Consider the following 20,211-nt stretch of genomic DNA (forward strand, 5'->3'; position numbering starts at 1 on the left):
CTTTTCATTCTGCTCCAGTCACGCTGAGAGGGTTTGGGCTGCAACAAAACTTTACATTTCTCCCTGTCTCAGGGCCTGGGCATTCAGGGCCTTGGCCCAGTGTCTATAATGCTTTGTTCCTCTTCATTCAGGACTTAACTCAAATGCTGCTTCCTCAGAGTGGGATTCTTCTGATCTGACTCCATTTTCCTAGGTTTTGCTGTCTTAGATTTGCTTGTGGACACTGTCCCAAGGATTCAAAGTATAGCTTTAGGTCTATCAAACAGCTAGACATGTTGCCCTGGTTGGCAGGCCACCTCATATGGCTTTATAAAGGAGGATTTAATAGGAAAACATCATGCAGTAAGCATACACAGACAACCTAGAAGCAAATGTGCCATATAGCCTGAACTCCTAATATGGCTCTGGTCCCCACCCCTTTGCTCATATCTGTCATATGAGCCTGGATAAATATTTGATATACTGTTGGACCAAGTTTAACTGAGTACATTACTGGATTACATTCCCCCAGGGCCAGATAATCTGGGGGAAATTGGGCTGTTCCAGAAATTCTTCACAGCAGGAAACGGAGGAAAACTTCATAATCTAAATATAGCAGGTTACCATTGCCTCTAGTGACCAAATTGACCCTTCATTAGGGAGGATGGTCTGCCACCTGGTGGTAACTCTTAGCATTGCTCCCTGATAAACCACAATGAATTCCTGTGTTGGCTCAATGTATTGGGCATAGAATCTTAGAAGGTTAAGAACTGGGAGAGTCCCATGTTATAGCTATATTTCTAACCTCTAAAATACAGAAACCTGACAAAGAATTAAAATTTTTTCTTGCTTCAGTATACTTGACATACAATGTTACATTAGTTTCAGGTGTATAGCATACTGATTCAACTTCTTTTTGTTATACTATGCTTACCATAAATGTAGCTACCATATAATACTATTAGAATATCACTGACTTTATTCCCTATGCCGCACCTTTTATTCTTGTGATTTATTCATTCCATAATCTGTGGTGACTGTGTCACCTACTCTCCTTCACCCATTTTGTCCATTCCCTTATCCCTCCCCAAATATTTTTAAATGATTTGTGAATTCTTCTATCTATATGAGGCATCTCATAACAGGGTAAGGAAAAAGAAAAACAAAAATCTATGGAATACTTATATGAACTAGACATTCTACATAGATTACTTTTCACAACCTGGTAATATGGATAATCATATATTTTACAGATCATGAAATGGATACTCAGAGACTTTAGGACATTTCTCTGAGATTAAATAAGAAAATAAAAGGTACAGCAAAAATCTTTCTGGCTCCAGGGCATAAATTCAGGCTGTTACGCTACATTTTGCCAAACATTTAACAGACCACCTTTGAAAAAATTAATGTCATTTCAGTATAGTTTACATGCAACATAATTGTATGTTTTTTAACATTTTATGTTGAAATATATATATTTACAGGCAGTTGCAAACATTTTACATCTTCTATAACTATGGTAAAACATGTATAAATTCATGTAACCACTAGTGCACCCAAAAGACTGTTTCAGCACCACAAAGACCCCCTTTATAGTCACACTGTTTGGTGCTGGTCTCAAACTATCGATGGTGATGCTATGAGCTAGGGGTGCCCATACTGCCTGTACTGTGAGCCCCCATAGACATTTCACCTTCTGGAGCCAATGGTGTGGCTGAACTGGCCCTTGTGGTCCTTATTATGGTAGCAAGACACACCCCATCAACAGCCATCAGGGAACTTTGAAAAAACAAGGTTTATTACTCACAAGTCTTGGAGAGTATCCTGCTTGTCCCTACTTGTCCCAGGCCACACAGTGAGATTGTGGGTAGAGAGAAACAAAGAGAGTGAGGACCTGCAGCTCTGCCTTTATTGGGGTCACGAGTGGGGGGCCTGGGGTTTCTCAGGTTCACTCTTTGGGGAGTGAAAACATGGGAGGGGAAGGCAGGGTTACTCAGATGGTCAGTTATCTAAGTCACCCAGGGCTTTCTAAAAGCGGAACTTCACAGGTGGGGCGGTTTGGCTCTTTATCTAGTTGTGTAGTTGGCAACGTGTGCATTCGAGATGGATGTCTTTGAAGCAAAAAAGCTTAAAGGTGGGCACTTACTTTACAACCAAATAAAGCTGATTGTCAGACATTGACGCTACACACACCCACACCTCTCCCCTCCGCCATTTCTAAACCCTGGCCTCCGTTAATCTGTTCTCCAGGTCTATAATGTCATTTGACAATGTTATTTAATTGAAATTGGGCAGTATGTGACTTTTTGAAGCTGGCTTTTCTTCCCTCAGCATAAAGCTCTGAGGCCCATCCATGTTGCTGTGTGTATCAATAGATTATTCTTTTATATTGATAAAATATAAAAGTTCCACGGAATGGCTGTACAATTTGTTTTGCCACTCACTCACTGAAGAGCATTTTAGTTGCTTCCAGTTTTTATTAGAAAGAAAGCAAAAAATAAAATGTTTTGTGAACAGTTACATACCAGTTTTTGTGTGGATATAAGTTTCCATTTTTCTGCCCTAATATCTGGAAGTGCAATTACAGAGTCATAATTATAGTTGCATGTTTAGTTTATTTAACTAAAGTAGTTTGCTAAACTACTTTTTGGAGTGGTGTATTATTTTATATCCTCACCAGCAGCGTAACAGAGATCCGCTTTCTTCACATCCTTGCCAGCATTTGGTATTGCCACCCATTTTTATTTTAGCTGTTTTAATAGGTGTAAAGTGATATCTCAATGTGGTCTTAATTTGCATTTCCTAATGGCTAGTGAGGTTGAAAATCCTTTTGTGTGCTTGTTTGCCTTTAGTATATCCTCTTCAGTTAAATGACTTCATGTCTTTTACCTGTTTTTTTTTTAAGATTTTTTTTTTTTTTTAGATTTTATTTATTTATTCATGAGAGACAGAGAGAGAGAAAGAGGTAGAGACACAGAAAGAGGCAGAAGCAGGCTCCATGCAGGCAGCCCGACATGGGACTCGATCCCAGGTCTCCAGGATCAGGCCCTGGGCTGAAGGCAGCGCTAAACCGCTGAGCCACCAGGGCTGCCCAAGATTTTATTTATTCATTCATGAGAGGCACAGAGAAGCAGAGACACAGGCAGAGGGAGAAGCAGGCCCCCTGCAGGGATCCCAATGCAGCATTCGATCCCAGGACCCCAGGATCATGACCTGAACCCAAGGCAGATGCTCAACCACCCAGTCACCCCTACCCATTTTCTAATTGGATTGTTTGGTGTTCATTTTTTCTTTTTCTTTTTTACTGATAAGTTTTGGGCATTCTTTATATATCCTAGATATGTGTCCTTTTTCAGATTGGTAGTTTGCAAATATTCTCTTCTAGTCTGTAGCTTGTCTTTTCATCCTTTTCATATTAACAGCGTCCTTCACAGAGCAAAAGTTATTAATTTTGATGGAGATCAATTTATCGATTTTTCTTTTGTGGATCATATTTTAGGTGCCACGTGTAAGAATTCTTCACCAAGTCCTGGGTTCTGAAAATGTTCTCCTCTGTAATTGTGGTATTGTGATATAATAGGAAATAAACTTTGGCCTTTATCCATTGGCACACAACTCCTAAAACCCTTGTAATTTCCTAAGTGATAAAGAGCAATCAGAGAATCTTTTGTTATAGTATTTAGTTTTTGTTCCCAGCTCCTGAAATAGCTGGAGAATATAAAGGTGAAAGAAGTATCTTGTGTTATTCATTTACAATCCCTTTTCATTCACACCGGAGGTCAGGTTAATGAAGTGACTTTTAGAAAGCCCCTAAAAATAGTGGGGGTGGGGAGGAAGAGGGAGGCTGAGGTGGGGGGCTGAGGTGGGGATTGAAGCTGGTTGTCAGGGAACCAAGCATGTGATTAGAGGGTTGGAACTTTCAGCCCCACTCTCACCCCAGGGAGGGGAGAGGGGCTGGAGATTGAGTTTAATTATTATTATTTTTTAATTTATTTAATTCAATTAATTAACATATAATGCATTATTGGTTTCAGAGGTAGAGGTCAGTGATTCATCAGTCTTCACCAGTGCCTATTACATTACGTGCCCTCCTTCATGTCCATCACACAGTTACCCCCTTCATGTCCATCACACAGTTACCCCCTCCCCCAACCTCTCTCTCCTCCAGCAACCCTCAGTTTGTTTCTTATGATTAAGAGTCTCTTATGGTTTGTCTCCCTCTCTGATTTCATCTTGTTTTATTTTTCCTCTCTTCCCCTATGATCCTCTGTTTTGTTTCTTAAATTCCACATATGAGTGAGATCATATGATAATTGTCTTTCTCTGACTGACTTATTTCATTTAGCATAATATCCTCTAGCTCCATTCACATCATTGCAAATGGCAAGATTTCATTCTTTTTTTCTTTTTAAAGGTTTATTTATTTATTCATGAGAGGCACACACACACAGAGAGAGAGAGAGAGAGAGAGAGAGGCAGAGACACAGGCAGAGGGAGAAGCAGGCTCCCCCAGGAAACCCGATGTGGGACTCTATCCCGGATCCCAGGATCACCCCCTGAGCTGAATGAAGGCAGATGCTCAACGCTGAGCCACCCAGGCGTCCCAGATTTCATTCTTTTGTTGGGAGTAGTATTCCATATATATATATATATATGCACATATACGTATATATACCACATCTTTATCCGTTCATCTGTCAATGGACATCTGGGCTCTTTCCATAGCTTGGCTGTTGTGGACATTGATGCTATGCACATTGGGATTCTGAAGGTGCCCCTTTGGGTCACTACATTTGTATCTTTGGGGTAAATACCCAGTAGTGCAATTGCTGTGTGATAGGGTAGCTCTATTTTCAACTTTTTTGAGGAACCTCTATACTGTTTTTCAGAGTGGCCATACCAGCTTGCATTCCCACCAATAGTGTGCGAGGGTTTCCCTTTTGGAGACTGAGTTTAAACACTAATGGCCAGTGATTTAATTAATCATGCCTGTGTAATGAAGACTTCATAAAAGTCCCTAAAATAAGGGGTTTGGAGAGCTTCTAGGTTGGTGCAAGTGCTGAGAGAGTGGTGCCCCTCGAGAGGACATGGAAGCTCCAAGCCCTTTCCCACATACCTTACCCTATGTATCTCTTCCATCTGGCTGTTCCTAAATTGTATTGTACTGAAAAAAATTGTACTAAAATTGTACTGAAATTTTAACGTGCTGATTTTGTCCTTTATAATAAACTGATTTCATGAGTTCTGTGAGCTGTTCTAGCATATTATTGGACCCAAAGAGGGGATTGTGGGAACCTCCGACTGATAGCCAGTTAGTAAGAAGCCCAGGTGATAGTCAGGGACTTGTGATTGGCACTGAAGTGAGGGCTGTTTTGTGAGACTGTGCCTTTCACTTTCTACTGTGCTTACGCCAAGTAGATCAGGTCAGAACTGAGTTATATTATAGGACACCCCGTTGGTGTCTGCATATAATCAGAGAACTGGTCGGGGTGGGGAACACATCTGTTGTCATAAATAAGGTATGGAGAGTAGTTGTGGATCAGAGAGGAGAAAGGGATTTTCCTTTTAGTGATCTTCTGAAAAATTTTACTTGTATATTTTACATTTAAATCTATGAGCCATTGTGAATTAATTTTTTTGTACAAAGTGTGAGGGTTAGATTGAGGGTTTTGTTTTTGTATTTTTGTTGTTGTTGTTGTTTTGCTTAGGGTTATTTGTGGTAGGCTGACTAGTGGCCCCTCAAGGAGATCCAAATCCTAATAACTGGAACCTGTGATGTTACCTTATATGGCAAGAGGAATTTTTGTAGATGTGATTAAGTTAAGGTTCTTGAGAGGGGTGATTATCCTGGATTATCCATGTGGGCCAGGTATATCCACAAGGCTTCTAACAAAAGAGAAGCAGCAGATCAGAGTGAGCAGTAGGAGATGTGACCACGGACCAGGATGTTGGAGTGTGTAGAAAGGAGTCATGAGTCAAGATATGCAGGCAGTCTTTACCGGTGAGTACAAAGACAGGATGAAGTATTAGTTCTTTTAACTCAATTCTTTTTTTCTTTCCATTACATCATATATTTGTGTATGATGCTATATGTTAGTCATATACCTTATATATGTTAAATCACATTTTGGTAAGCTATAAGCAATTTCTGGGCTGTACTGAAATTTTAACGTGTTTAATTTTGTCCATTTGTCATCCATCCATCCATCCATTCACCCATCCAATAACTACCTCCTGAGTGTCTAACTGGTGCCAGTGTAAAGCCCTAAGGATACTGGCGTAAGAAAGGTAAGCTCCACGGAGGCCTGGGTGGCTCAGCAGTTGAGCATCTGCCTTCCACTCAGGGTGTGATCTAGTGGGATCAGTCTAGTTTGAACTGCAAATACAGTAAGGGGATCCGGATGGAGTCCCTCATTGGGTTCCCTGCAAGGAGCCTGCTTCTCCCGCTGCCTATGTCTCTGCCTTCTGCCCCATCTCTCATGAATAAATAAATCTTAAAAAAAAAAAGAAAGAAAGGTAGGCTCCAGTCTCTGAATCAAGGAGCTTGCCCTCTAGTGGGCAAAAGTAGGCATAGGCATATACTGTGTACCAGTGTGAAAAGGAGAGATGGGGTAAGTTTGTTCAGTAAGTGAGGCCTGAGCTGGATCTTAGAGGATGAGGCAGGAGTTAGTCAGATGACAGTGAAGGCTGGGGGGATAGCAGGGTTGTGGAGAGGACACCGTAGGCAGAAGCACCAGGTCTTGCAGAGGCATGAAGCCATGACAGAACATGGCGCACTGGGGAAACCTTGCTGGCTGGCTCTGATTGGTGCTTGGTCACTGAGGGTGCTAGTGAGGGAGGAGAATGCTTAAGGAAAAGGTAAGGGTCCACTCACGGAAAGCCCCTGCATATCTTGTTAGGAAGTTTGGCTTATCCTGAACACAATGAGGGGCCACTGTAAGATTTAGGCAGGGATAACGTGATCAGATTTGGTTTTTAAAAAATTGTTCTGATGGTTATGGAAGGGAGTTGAAACTGGGGAAAGGGAGAGAAATTATGAAGTTGCTGTGGTAATGTAGAATTGACAAGTGCCTGGACCGGGGCAGGACTATTGGACATAAAGACAGGGTCTTGGTCTTGGTCTGACAGTTACAAGAGAGGTAGGACATGTGGGTAGAAAGTGATGAGTTGGATACGGTGAAAGAAGAGACTGTTCCTAAAACCCTGTCTTGGAATTTGTTTATTCATTCATTACAATGGTTCTGTTTGTTGGTTGCCTGAATATATCATCTGCAGGGAAATAGAGACGTGTCCAATGATCTGGTGTTGGTTATGATAATATTTCAGTAAGATAGCATTGTGGATCAACTTTCCCTTGTTTTGTGTAAAATATCTAGAATGGAAGTTGCCTACAAAAAAAATATTTTAATTTCAGCTATTTTTTCCTTTACCATATTGCTCATTCACGGACTGTGTCCTGACATTAGCAGAGGGTGGTTGTGTAAAGAGTAGATGACAACCCATTTTAATATTGTATTGATTGTTTACTGTATTTATAACTCTACCTGTTTCAAGAAGGAATTTGGAACAGTCTAGTTTGAACCACAAATACAATATGGATGAACATAGTAGATACAAAGCAAAAGATTGATAGTCCTGGTTCTCCCATTCACAAGTGGCCATTTCCCTTTTCAACTTCCCAGTGTCCATTTCTTTTTCCTACCCAGTAACAGTACCCTAATTTTTATTACACCTTTCCTTCCCACAGGCCTTGGGCCAAGGTGACTGTAGCTTCTAAAGAATTTGAAACTGAAACTAAACAAAACCCTCCCCACCTCTCACATCTGCCCCCTATTGGTTCTGAATGAGTATATTCTCTAAATTGGTCTAACCACAGTAAAGCTGAGGGCTTTTGCTTAGAGGGTAGGAATGTCTGGAGACACTGTTGGTCACAACTGTGGGGTGTGGGAGTGCTACTGGCATCTAGTGAACAAAGGCCAGGGTTGCTGCTGTTCTTTACAACAAAGAATTGTGTGGTTCAAAATGTCCATAGTGCCGAGTCTGAGAAATCCTGTGCCAATTCCCTGTAGTTTTAGACAGATAGCATCCATGGGAGCCTTGACATTGGCATTGTAGGGAAAATTTTGTGTGTATATCTGTGAGAAACTCTGCATTGTCTAGACTGTAGAGGACACTCCTCCAGGTTATCTGATTCTAAGAAAGCTATTTTGCAATAGCAAACTGCAGGCTATAATAACTAACAATAATTCAAAGTCATTCTTGTCAACCATCTGCTTGTCTATAGTCCTCTATAGTCATGCAAAGTCTATTCTGTCTAGCAGGAATTCAATTGATGTCCCTGTCCCATTGTGGAGTATATTTGCTTTGCCCCCACTGGCATGTTCAGTTAAATATCCCAACTCCATATAAGTTTGTGATTTTTTTTTTTTTACTTTTCCTTTAAACTGGTTGTAATACCTCACCAATTTTTTCCTTCCTGACAACAAACAATGCATTCGTTTTTAACCCATTTTAAGCTACTTTACCTTTTAAAATTATTTTATTTTATTATTTTAAAGAATTCTCTGTTAATAGCATCACCTGTCTTTGAGGAGCTAAGGGAATGAGAGCACTTCAATTGGAAGACGCTCTGGTTTCAGTAATGGAGGCAGGACCCTGGACTTCCATGAAGCTTCAGAACAATAGGTATTTGTCTGTGTAGCCCATTGCTATATTCCTGGTGTCTAAGCAGCACCCAGTAGTAGTAAATGCTCCATAAATATTTGTTGAATGAATATATGAAACAACCGAATTGACACTTTCCGTTTAGGCTGAATAGATTGAGAAGAAAAAGGGAGAGAAAAGGTATGTTCTCTGTGGGAACAAAGGAGGGGAGATTTCTTTAAGGAGAGGGGAACATTGATAATGGGAAAACATTTGTGTTAAATTTTGTAGGGTCCTAGCGAATTTGGGCCACCTTACATTGCTGGTAGCTGTTTTATTTGGTGCATATTGCATGATCCAGTCTAGGCAGTTGAGCATAATTTCAAAGAACAGGTGGTGACTTCTCTCCTTTCTGGATAGTGTGACTTTGGGATAAGTGTATTTATTTCAAAGGCTTTTGGGATAAAAATAAAAGGCATTAATAAACTATGTAAGGTGCAGCACTACTTATATTTTTGGTCCAAGGTGAATATATAAGAGGACAACTTCAACATACTAGCAATAATAGGAAATGCACAAAAATAGGAAATGCTTGTTTAAATCTACCAGCTATGTTCCATTACTGAAGAGTGAAAGGTTTGAGCTTTTGAGAAGACTGATCATAGCTTTTGTTGTCCAATAGCTGAAAGTTCTCCTGTTAACCAGGAGAGTACACAGAGATTTCTTGGGACCTGAGCTATAAGGGAAGTTGTTACAGATGGTTCTGGAAAATGCAAAAATTAATCTAGACACAGAACTTATACCCTTCACAAAATTTAACTCAAAATGGGCCATATACTTAAATGTAAAATGCAAAAGTATAAAACTAGGAGATAACAAAAGAAAATTTAGAGGCCTGTGGCTTTGGCAATGATTCTTTAAATGCAGCATCAAGAGCATGATCCATGAAAGAAAAAATTGATAAGCTGGATTTCATTAAAATTAAAATGTTCTGCTCTGTGAAAGACATTGTCAAGAGAAATAGGAGACAAGCCACAGACTGCAAAAACATATATGCAAAAGACATATCAGATAAAAAACTGTTGTATAAAAATATAAAGAACTCATAAAATTCAACAATAAGAACATAAGCAATCTGATTTAGAAATTGGCCAAGTACCTTAACAGATACCTCACTAAAGATCTGCAGATGGCAAATAAGCATATGAAAAGATATTGCTATAAAAGACATGTCGTCATATGTCAATAGGGAAATGCAAATTAAAACAACCATGAGATACCATTTATTTTTTATGTTTTTATTATTTTATTTTTTTTAAAGATTTTATTTGTTTATTCATAGACACAGAGAGAGAGAGAGGCAGAGACACAGACAGAGGGAGAAGCAGGCTCCATGCAGGGAGCCCAATGTGGGACTCAATCCCCCCGGGTCTCCAGGATCACACCCCAGGCTGCAGGCGGGGCCAAACCGCTGCGCCACCGGGGCTGCCCCCATTTTTTTATTTTTATTTTTATTTTTAAAGACTTTATTTATTTATTCAGGAGAGAGAGAGAGAGAGAGAGGCAGAGACACAGGCAGAGGGAGAAGCAGGTTCCATGCAGGGAGCCCGACATGGGACTTGATCCTGGGTCTCCAGGATCAGGCCCTGGGCTGAAGGCTGCGCTGAACCGCTGAGCCACCCAGGCTGCCCATGAGATACCATTATACACCAATTAGAAGGGTCTAAATCCAGAACACTGACAATACCAAATACAGGCAAGGATATGGAGTAACAAGAAATTATCTTTCAATGTTGATGGGAATGCAAAATGGTACAGCCACTTTGGAAGACAGTTTGGCAGTTTCTTACAAAACGAAATCTCCTCTTACCATATGATCCAGTAATTATACTCATTGGTGTACCCAAAGGAGCTGAAAATATATCCACACAAAAACCCGCACACTGTTTATGGCAGCTTTATTCATAATTGTCAAAAACTGGAAGCAAATAAGATGTCCTGGGAGCAAATGGATAAATAAACTGGGGTACATCCAGACAATGGAATATTATTCACTGTTAAAAAGTAGTGACCTATCAAATCATGGAAAGACATGGAGGAAACTTAAATGCATACTATTAAGTGAAAGAAGCCAATCTGAAAAGGCTACATAGTGTATGATTCCAACTATCTGATATTCTGAAAAAGGCACAACTATAGAGACAGTAAAAAGATCAGTGGTTTCCAGGGATTAAGGGGGAGGAAAGGATGAACAGGCAGAGCAGAGAGGATTTTTAGGGCAGTGAAACTACTCTGTATGATACTTCAGTGGTGGATACATGTTATTATACATTTGTTGAAATCCATAGAATGTCCAACACCAAGGGCGATGTATAATACAAACTGTGGACTCTGGGTGATAAGTAAATGTTAGGTTCATCGACTGTAATAAATGTATCACTCTGGTGGGGGATGTTTGATAATGGGGGAAGCTATGCATGTGTGGGAGTAGGGAGTATACATGAAATCTCTGTACCTTCTGCTCAATTTTGCTATGAATGTAAAACTGCTTTAAAAAATAAAGTGTATTATAATATTATAATCAAAATGTCTGAGTCACAAACCCAATAAATATTTAGATTATAATTTAGAAAGAAAATTGAACCCTGGGAGAGCCTGGACTTAACCAACCTAAGAAAAACATGCTGAGAAAGTTAGCAACTTTTGTTTTTATCCTCCCTGTGATAATGAAAACAATGCTTGTTTCCTGCACCTTCTTTTCTCATTAGTAGAACTTTATGTCAGGCCACTTAAATGGTGTTCAAAATGTATCCTGCTTTTCTAGTTTGGGGGGAGAGGTGGCAAATGTAGTTGACCTCATGTTTGTTCCTCTCCTCCTTGCACTCTGCCCATGCATGGCGACACCAGGCCCAGCAGCCTCTACCAGAAGTCCATCCCCTCTAAGCTCTGGCTGCCTTGAGCCAGGGATCTCAGCAAGGAAACAGTTAGTGTAAAAAACATCAGGAATGCTTTGTAGAGTGTCCAATGTCTGTGGTGTGCTTCATACTTGCCAACAGCCCCAGAGTTACAGGAAAAACACGTGAGATGGAATTATGTTGGTCTATTGTTTTATCATTGATCTTAGTAAAACTATTTCTTAAACTCCTAAACTGCTTGTAAGCTAATAAAGAGGGAAATTATTCTGTACCATGCCTGAGGTGGAGTGGAGATGAGGGTGGGGAGTTGGAGAATGAGGAGAAGGAGGAGCCAAACCGGGCTGGTACCCGTATTCATTCATTCTGTGAATTCAGGCACACATTAGTGAACAAGAGAGGCAAGTTTTGTTTCTATTCTAGAACGGGGAAATACAGGCAATAAATAAGCAGATTACTTAACATGATGATGTTCAAGCAGAATGGGACGATATGATGGGCATGAGGTGGGGACTTGGCGGCTGAGAATTGGGGCAGGGGTACTTTATTAAGCATAAAGGGAAGAGCACAGAGCAGAGACCTGAATGAGGTGAGGAAGCCAGCTGTGATGGTCTCTGGCTAAAAGGTACAGTCCATTTTAGAAAGGGGCCCTCTGTTTTTTCTGGAGAACTCATTTATATACTGAGGTAGCAGAACAGGTTATTTTCTTCATTTCTTGCCTCCTTCTTGAAGTGAGATACAAACCTATCCCTTCTTTGGGGGCTAGGTACCTGGTAAATCAGACTGATGTTGCTCAAGGTTTCACAGAGACAAATTCTTGGTGTACACTGAGACTATATATAGTGTCTCTCTCTCTCTCTCTCTCTATATATATATATAAATATATATATATATATATATAAATATATATATATATATATATATATTTATCTCCATCCTGAGCTAAGGAATAGGATAAGTGCTTTGGGCTTCAAAGGGGAGAAGGGCAATGCACAGGCAATAAGGGGGCAGAGAGCAGATGTTGGGTAATTAGATGTTCCCTCTGCTATACAGATGTCAGATAAAATTTTTCATTGGTAATGAGTCTCAATCTAAGAAAGACACTCAATTTAGATACCTCTAGGCAGTCGAAGGAGGAACAAAAGTTTCTCTTGAGTCCTCAGGGTCTGGATTGCTTTCAGCTTATCATAGGCCACATGACAAATTGGCACATTTTGGGGACGCCTGTTCTGAAACCGTTCATTAGTCAGCAAGGATTGCCAGGGCTCTGCAGGCATACTTGTATGTATGTATGGGTCCAGACTCCATCGTGGGATAGTAAGCCATCCCAAACTGTCTGATGTAGAACCACCTCTAAGGCTCGCAGTTCTAAACTTGTAGTCCTGGGGCTTCAGTTCTGATGATAAGATTTCAGCATGTAACAGCACTCCCATCATCTAGGGTTAACTTGTTTCATGCTTATGCGCTCCTTGCTTGCTGACCAAAGTCCCTTGATCTATAGCAAAACCACCTTCTTTTCCTTGAGATTTGCAGACCACTGGCCTTGAGGAATGAAGGCCCAGAAGATAAGGCCTGTCTACATTCGAAAACACTACCACTGACGCCAGCAAGTCCTTCTAGGGTTATGTCCACATATGACTAGCTTCCGGGGCACCCGCTTCTCTGCACATAGCCCCCCTCCCTCTTTTAATGTCTTCCACTTTAAAACACTCCGGCTTCGCCTGATCGGGGAGGACCATCTTTGAGACCGTAGTCTATCACCCTCCCAGGTTGCTGGCTTTCTGAGTAAAGCAACCTTTCTCGCCCCCCCCCCCCGCCCCCCCCCGTCCCCATCACTTGTCTCTCGAATGTTGATTTTCCAGCAGGGGGCAGCTGAACCTGAGTTGTTCCCTGTCCAATAACAAGCCTGCCAAACCGCATGTGCGTTTCGCTGGGGAGTGTCTAGAAAAGTCACTCTCAAAAGGGGGCGACGTCTACCAGAACAGCGACTGGCCTCAGGACTTGTCCACGGCCACTTTCTTACTGGTAAGAAAAACGACAAGATCAGCTCCCATTCCCTTCTCGGTTGCGAGGGCGGACGAATATCCCCGGGACCCACGCAAGGGCAGCGTAAACACAGCTCTGCTAAGGGTCACAACTAGATTCCGATCTCGGCCCCAGCGCGCCCAGGCCCGTCGGGGGCTATTTGCGTCCCGGTCGCTCAGCATTGTGGGACTGGTAGTCCAGGCTGGTGCGTGGGTCTGGACTGCCGAAGCCATAGAACTACACTTCCCAGCAAGGACCCCAGCAGTAGCTGGCGCGGGCCGTGTGCGTCAGTCACCCGACTTCCGGACGAGCCGGGGGCGGGACCGCGGCGGAGGCTGGAGCTAGGCGTCGGGATGCAGCGCCCCGGGCCCTTCAGCACCCTCTACGGGCGGGTCCTGGCCCCGCTGCCCGGGCGGGCCGGGGGTGCGGCCTCTGGCGGAGGCGGGAACAGCTGGGCCGTCCTGGGTTCGCACGTGCAGCCTCCTGGGCGCGCGCAGTCCGGGACCCGTGCGGGCATCGTCAACACAGGAACCTACGGCGGAGACGCCAGCAGCGCCTGCCCGGCCCCCTCTACGATGTCCAAGGCCGAGGAGGCCAAGAAGCTGGCGGGGCGCGCGGCGGTGGAGAACCACGTGAGGGTGAGCGGCTCCCGGCGTGGGGCTTCCGCGCTCGGCGCGATGGGCTCGTGTTGCGCGCTCCGGCTGCTGCTGGAGCCAGGGCGAGGGCTGCGTGAGAGGGGAGAGGGTGTTCCCTGCACCCGGGTTTAGGGCTCCCCTTCTCCTTGCTTCTTAAAAGTCTTTTAGATGTGAGATCGATGGGGGGCGGGCGAGTCTCCCCAAAAGTTGAGCTTTCTAAAGGACTCCTTATCCGGCCGGGTAACACTTTGCAAAGTGGCGTCTGGTGGTGCCTGATGTGCTTGGAGTGGCGCTGGAGGGGATTTGCCGTGGGGCTTCTTTACTAACAAATGGAAAATGGTGAGTTCTGGGGCTGCCAAGAGAGCCTCACTTCTCTTTACTACGCAGGGAAGCCGGTGGAGAGCTGGTTTGAAAATCGCTTTGAAATTTCACAACAAGGAGGTTTATCTTGAGCTTGTCGCCCGCCCGGTCCTGAGTGTGCTCGCCAGTGAAGGAGACAGCCAAAGAGGGGAGACCTGGGCTTTAAACCTCCTGCCTTTGACAGGCTGGGTGGACCCATGAATTCTGGAGAAAAAAAAAAAAAAAACTATTCTTTAAGGTTAGGGCACAAAGTTTAGCTGTTACCCGCGAGGTCGTGTTGGGTGTGGTGCTATTCAGTGGAGTCTCTTAACCTGAGTGGATTTATTGTCATCTGTCAAGTTAATTGTCTTAATTATGGTACTTCCGTGGAGCCAAGTGGAGTATCTCTGCCCTTTGGTGGAGTTTCCTTGGCTTTGCTGGCCTTTTGTCTCTTCTGTTTCTTAGAAAGTGGTTTCAGATTCCCTTTCTCCTCTCATGATAGTTCTTTACATTTGTTAATGCTTCGGTGTACAGAGTTACTTCGCATAGATGATGTTTGATCTTCCGTAGCATGACCAAGTGGGAGGGACCCAGTGTGACAACCTGTGGGTCAGCATGTGCTGTAGAAGGAATGGCAGAGGATCCTCCGGAACCCAAACGGAGTGACTGCTGTTCCAGTACCCTTCCACCAGTTCCCTAGCTGCTCTGTTTTTGGTGTAGTTTGTTCCAAGTCTGGTTAGTAGTGGAGTTTTCTATGGGAATTCGCAGAGACAATGCAGAATGTGTAGTCTGGCTCTACTATTAGGATTCAGTGTCTCTGCTATAAAATTGGGACAGTAACCTGAAATTTTTAAAATGTCTGTATAAAGGGAATGATTAATAGATGGGTGAATGAAATCTGTACAGCTAGAGAAGTCTCATATCTTAGTATCCCTATTAACCTGGTTACATTAATATTTGGTGTTGAAAGTCTTGGTGACTTTCTCTTTATAATGTATTTTGCTTACATAAAAATCTGCAAACCCCCACCTCAGGCTAGAGCTACAAAACACTGGATTCCAGCCACATTATTCTGTGAAATTACCAGGCGATCACGGAGAGATCTTCTTTAGCCTTTTGGAGGCACCTCACTCCAATCTCAGTTGCACCTACTTTCCCTACCAAACTTCTTCCTGAGATGCTAACATTACCTGAATTTTCTATTTTCTGCTCTTAAATGTTGATGTATTCATTTCATCCATTTATCAGGTATTTGAGGGCCTAATGTCAGGGCCTATCAGGTATTTGAGGGCCTAATGTCAGGAAATTGGTGTGGTGGCCAGAAATGTGGCTGCAGAGAGAAAGAAAATCAGGGCCTGGATACTTTGTAAACAGAATAATTAATTCAGATCTATATATGAATTAAACGTAGTCATGTACCTAATTATCATAGTCATGTGCCTTAGCTGGATGCCCTTTTTTTGGGGGGGGAGGGGGCGTGTCTTTTGCTCCATCTAAGCCATGTTTTCCTCTAGTACTTTGTGTCTTGAAATTGTTTACTCTCTTGTATAAGTTTATTGAGATGGTCAAGTGTGGAGTCCCATTGGTTCTACTTTTGGCATGTTGTTAGAGCTGACCCTTCCCTTTGACCTATCACCTTTCCTAGTTGAGACTCTCCCTTGGCCAGAAGATTACAGTTGCCTTTATCCTGTCGCCTCTGCCAACCTCCCACATGATGCACTGTTATCTTCTGAAGCGCTCATCTGCTCTTGTCATAGTGGCCCTCAGGTGGTCTCATCCTAATATTGGCATAGCATAACTAAAGTATCTGTTATGAGCCAGGTACTGAATCAGATAGAGAGGACACACAGATGACAGACTGTGATTTTTCTCTTGAAGCCCAGTCTTGTTTCTTTCTATAATCCTTTTTCCTCCATGCACCAGAACATTGGAAAATATATACTGGCATATAGCGTGCGTTTTAATATCACTAAACTCTACTTAGAATGCTCTTTCTTGTCCTCTGACCCTGCTGGTTAAAATCATATGTGTCCTTTAGGATTTGATTCAAAGACTCTTTCCTCCTTTTAGTTTTTCCTTAGCTTCCTAAGTTGGGGAAGATGTCTTTGATTTTGTAGCCCTTTATACCTCTTAGAAGTTTAATGGTTTCTTAGGTACTAGTCATCTGTATGTTTATCTCTCCTGTTCCCCTAAACAGTAAGCTCTTAGTGGATGGTTAACCTTATCCTCACCCAGTGTTGGTCACAAGGGGGCCGCCTGGTAAATGTTTGTTGAGTTGTGTGGAATGTGGACACAAATATGGGGTTATTGGTGGCCCTTTGCTTAGACTCTCTGGACTGTAGGGTTTCCAGTTCCCTCGCCCATTGGTGTTCCATTGTGGTGACCACTTCTACATCTGGACGGATGGAAAATTTGGTGATTTACAAAAGCTAAATCCTTTGGGTAGCCGCTCTGAACTCAGATCTGCCTATCTCTGGGAGTATAGCCACCCAGGATGGGTTACCAGGCAGGGCCATGTTCTCCTGAAGGTCTGTAGCTCCCTTTGTTCTCTTTGGAGCCTGGCTTTGTTTTTTTCTTTTTTAAAAGATTTATTTATTTATTACTGAGAGACACAGACAGAGAGAGGCAGAGACTCAGGCAGAGGGAGAAGCAGGCTCCCTGCAGGGAGCCTGATGAGGGAGGGACTCAATCCCTGATCCTGGGATCGTGACCTGTGCGGAAGGCAGGCGCCCAACCACTGAGCCACCCAGGCGTCCCTGGCTTTGTTTTTTGACTGGCTTAGCTTGAAGAGGTTGGTGACTAGTGACTCCAGTTGATCAGCAGAAGTAGTATTTCCAAGTGAACCTCAACACAGTGAGTGAAGTTCCAGTGTTGCATGTATGACATGTGATTTAGTATTACCCATCAGAAGGGGCCTGCTTCTCCAGCAGAGCTTGTTTGGCAGCTGTCTACTATTGGGCCACCTCACAGGCAGCCTTTGGCTGTCTCTGTTTTGTTTTGGCGAGGACACTGATTCCTGGGCCAGTCATTTGACTCCAAGGTAGGAGGCCCTTATGGGTGAAGAGCTTTGGGCCTGGCAGGTCCCTGCAATTTCCTGGCCTCCTCCAGAAGCCAAGGAAAGAGCCTCACATTGAGCCTGTCTGACTCACCAAAGTTCATCTGTGTGCTTCCTGCCTGCTGGGAGTTTGTGAGTGACATGAGTGTTGATAAAGAGGATTCTGGCAGTTGGATTACTATAGAGCTAGAGCTATGGGCTTCAGGTCAGGTGTGAGAGTCAGGTCGAGCCTACGTAGGCAATGGTAAATTAAGTAATTTTCTCATTACTTGAAGATGTTTACATATTCAGATATTCAGCTGTTTTGAACATTTTGACATATCATTCACTTGTCTGGAAGGCCTTGCTGTGGAGGTCTGCCCAGGTAGCTAAATGATGACTAGATGCATTCATTGCCTTCTTGAGAGCATCACTGAAGATGGAATTCTGACCTAGAACAAGTTCTGCTCTGAGGCTCCTTGGTATTTTTGTTGACTAGGGAACTATGAGCTAGTCAAAGTGATTTCCATCAGCTTTCAAACAGAGGCTGATGGGTGAAGACCCCTGTAGGTAGGGGAGGCCCAGTTAGAAGTGCTTCAGTTGCTGGAATATTAGCATTTGATTTATTTTTTGTAGCTCCCTCCACATTTGGTCGTTTTTTCTAATCTTTCATAGTTTGAGATGTAGTCTTTGAGAAGGACCATAGAAGGTATGGGCCCAGGGGCTGGCATTGGATACCCTGTGGCCTTTGTCCTCTGGGAAGTGAGGGGTGTTGGCTGTAGCTCTGGGTTTGGCCCGAGTTGCCTCCAGGACTTTTCTTCCTCCTACAAAATATTAAAAAACAAAATTCCACTGAGTAAATTTTAAAGATCTATTGGTTTTATTCAGTGATTCATGAATCAGGCAGCATCCAACCTAGCCCAGAGTGGAGTGCCAAGGAGCTGTACAAAATGAAAGACTTATAGCCAGAAGGGGCAGGCACTAAGAAGTTGTACTAGGCATGAAAGCAGGTTGGTTATTACAAGGTCACTTTCTTTATAGGGGACGGCAGGGGTCTCTCAGGCAGATAACCTAGCTAGTGCTGATTGGACAAGTCTTAATGGCTTAAGATTTCATTTTGTGAGCAGCCAAAAATCTAATTAAGTCATGTCTTGGTTTGGTGACCTGGGGCTTAGCCTAAGTGACTCCATGTTGGGACTTTTTGTTTTGTTTTTTTTTAACACTTCCTGTTTTGTATCAGGCAAAAGATTTGCCTTACTTACAGTGTGCAGTTTAAGCTGGCTTTACAAAAATGGTCTGTAGGTGAGTACTGGCCAACCCCAGGGGCAGTCAGAAAGGAAGAGCCCCACAAAAAACACAGAGCCTAGGTACACCTTAAGAGTGAAAAGCAGAGTTTTCTAGCTTCAATGACTTTTCACATAAGTTTAATATCTAGAAGACAAGGGACTGACCACAGGCACTGTCAGGCTGGTGGTATCACAGGGAAGCCTCGGGGACATCAAGCCCACCATCTAGAGCCTCCCTGAAATCAGCAGAAGGTGGAGAGCCTGAAGTAACATTTAAAGTTACCTTTTCAATTAGAAGACAAACCATGAGAAACCCAAAACTCTGGGAAACAAAGGGGGAGGGGAGTGATGGGCATTTGATGGCAAATCAAATATGTTGGCAAATTGAATTTAAATTAAAAAATTTTTTTTAAGTTACCTTTTCTTTAGGGCGGTGCAGTCTGGCCAGCTCCAGGGAACCAGAGGGGGTACCATAGGACCAGCCAAGAGGGTCCTTGGCTTCACACAGGATCAAAGCCAAATTTGAGCTGGTAGGAAGTAAAAGCAGAGTTTGAATACCATGAGTGATAGAGTATGGCAGACGAGTGTCTGGAGATTCAGTAAGGAAAGGAGAAAGTCTTGTCTTTTCTTGGAGGCTGGGGTTTTTAATTGAGGGCAGTGGCCTCAGTGTATGTGCCTCTCAGGCGTCCAGGAACTGGTCAAAACAAGGTTGAGTGCTCAGGTGTCCTTTATAAGTCACTTATGCCCTGGAGCCAGGGCCTTGTCTGGAGTCTGTGGTCTTGGAAAACCCTTTGTGATGACCCCGCCCAGTCACTCCTTAGATGTTATCTGTTGTTCTGGAAGACTCTAAAGATATCATTAACTCCTTGACTTTACGAGATATGTTATCTGTACCATAAGGTATGTTTAGGGTGGTGGTGCAGGTCCTAGCAAGAATAGAATCATGAAAAAAAGCAGTTTTTTTTTTTTCGTGGAGTCTCTTCACTTTCCCTGTCTCAGGGGAATGGCAGAGGGTTTGAAATACCAGACCACATTAGCATCTGACCAGTTGATGTCAGAAGGTCCCCATTTTGCAAAAGCCTGCCTCAGAATATGGGAAGAGGGTGAGGCTTAGTTAGGATTATGAGAAATAGTCTTTATCTGCAGTAGGGAAATGTGTAAGGGAGTATTTATGAGTACAAAGGTCAAGAAGCAGGCATCACACTACTGAGCCTGCCATTTTAAGAAAGGGGGAAAGTCCCTAAGAACAGACTAGGAACCGCCAAAGTCAGACCACAAACAGCAAAAGTGTCAGGGTAGTACAATTAGGAACTAATGTGGAGCTCACTCAGTTCCTAAGCAACTTCCTGCCTGCC

General features: G+C 43.1%; 1 protein-coding gene and 1 long non-coding RNA gene across 4 annotated transcripts in view; one reads left to right on the forward strand and one right to left on the reverse strand.

Moving 5' to 3' along the window:
* The first annotated feature begins 13,505 nt into the window (after positions 1–13,505).
* Positions 13,506–20,211, forward strand: part of RPIA (ribose 5-phosphate isomerase A) — a 30,357-nt gene continuing 23,651 nt past the window's right edge. Inside the window, exon 1 of one of the 2 annotated variants that reach the window (XM_072770147.1) lies at positions 13,506–14,200. In XM_072770147.1, coding sequence (XP_072626248.1) covers positions 13,916–14,200 — 285 coding nt within the window. In that variant the 5' untranslated portion in view covers positions 13,506–13,915. The remainder of the gene's footprint in view (positions 14,201–20,211) is intronic. The other variant, XM_072770148.1, reaches the window with a different exon arrangement.
* LOC140601359 (uncharacterized) overlaps positions 17,899–20,211 on the reverse strand; it is a 53,627-nt gene continuing 51,314 nt past the window's right edge. The window contains exons 4-5 of one of the 2 annotated variants that reach the window (XR_012004369.1): positions 19,275–19,383; positions 17,899–18,394 (exon numbers count right to left, since the gene is read on the reverse strand). This is a non-coding gene — a long non-coding RNA (uncharacterized lncRNA). The remainder of the gene's footprint in view (positions 18,395–19,274; positions 19,384–20,211) is intronic. The other variant, XR_012004368.1, reaches the window with a different exon arrangement.

The sequence above is a fragment of the Canis lupus genome, chromosome 12, assembly GCF_048164855.1.
Source record: "Canis lupus baileyi chromosome 12, mCanLup2.hap1, whole genome shotgun sequence".
Lineage (NCBI taxonomy): Eukaryota > Metazoa > Chordata > Mammalia > Carnivora > Canidae > Canis > Canis lupus.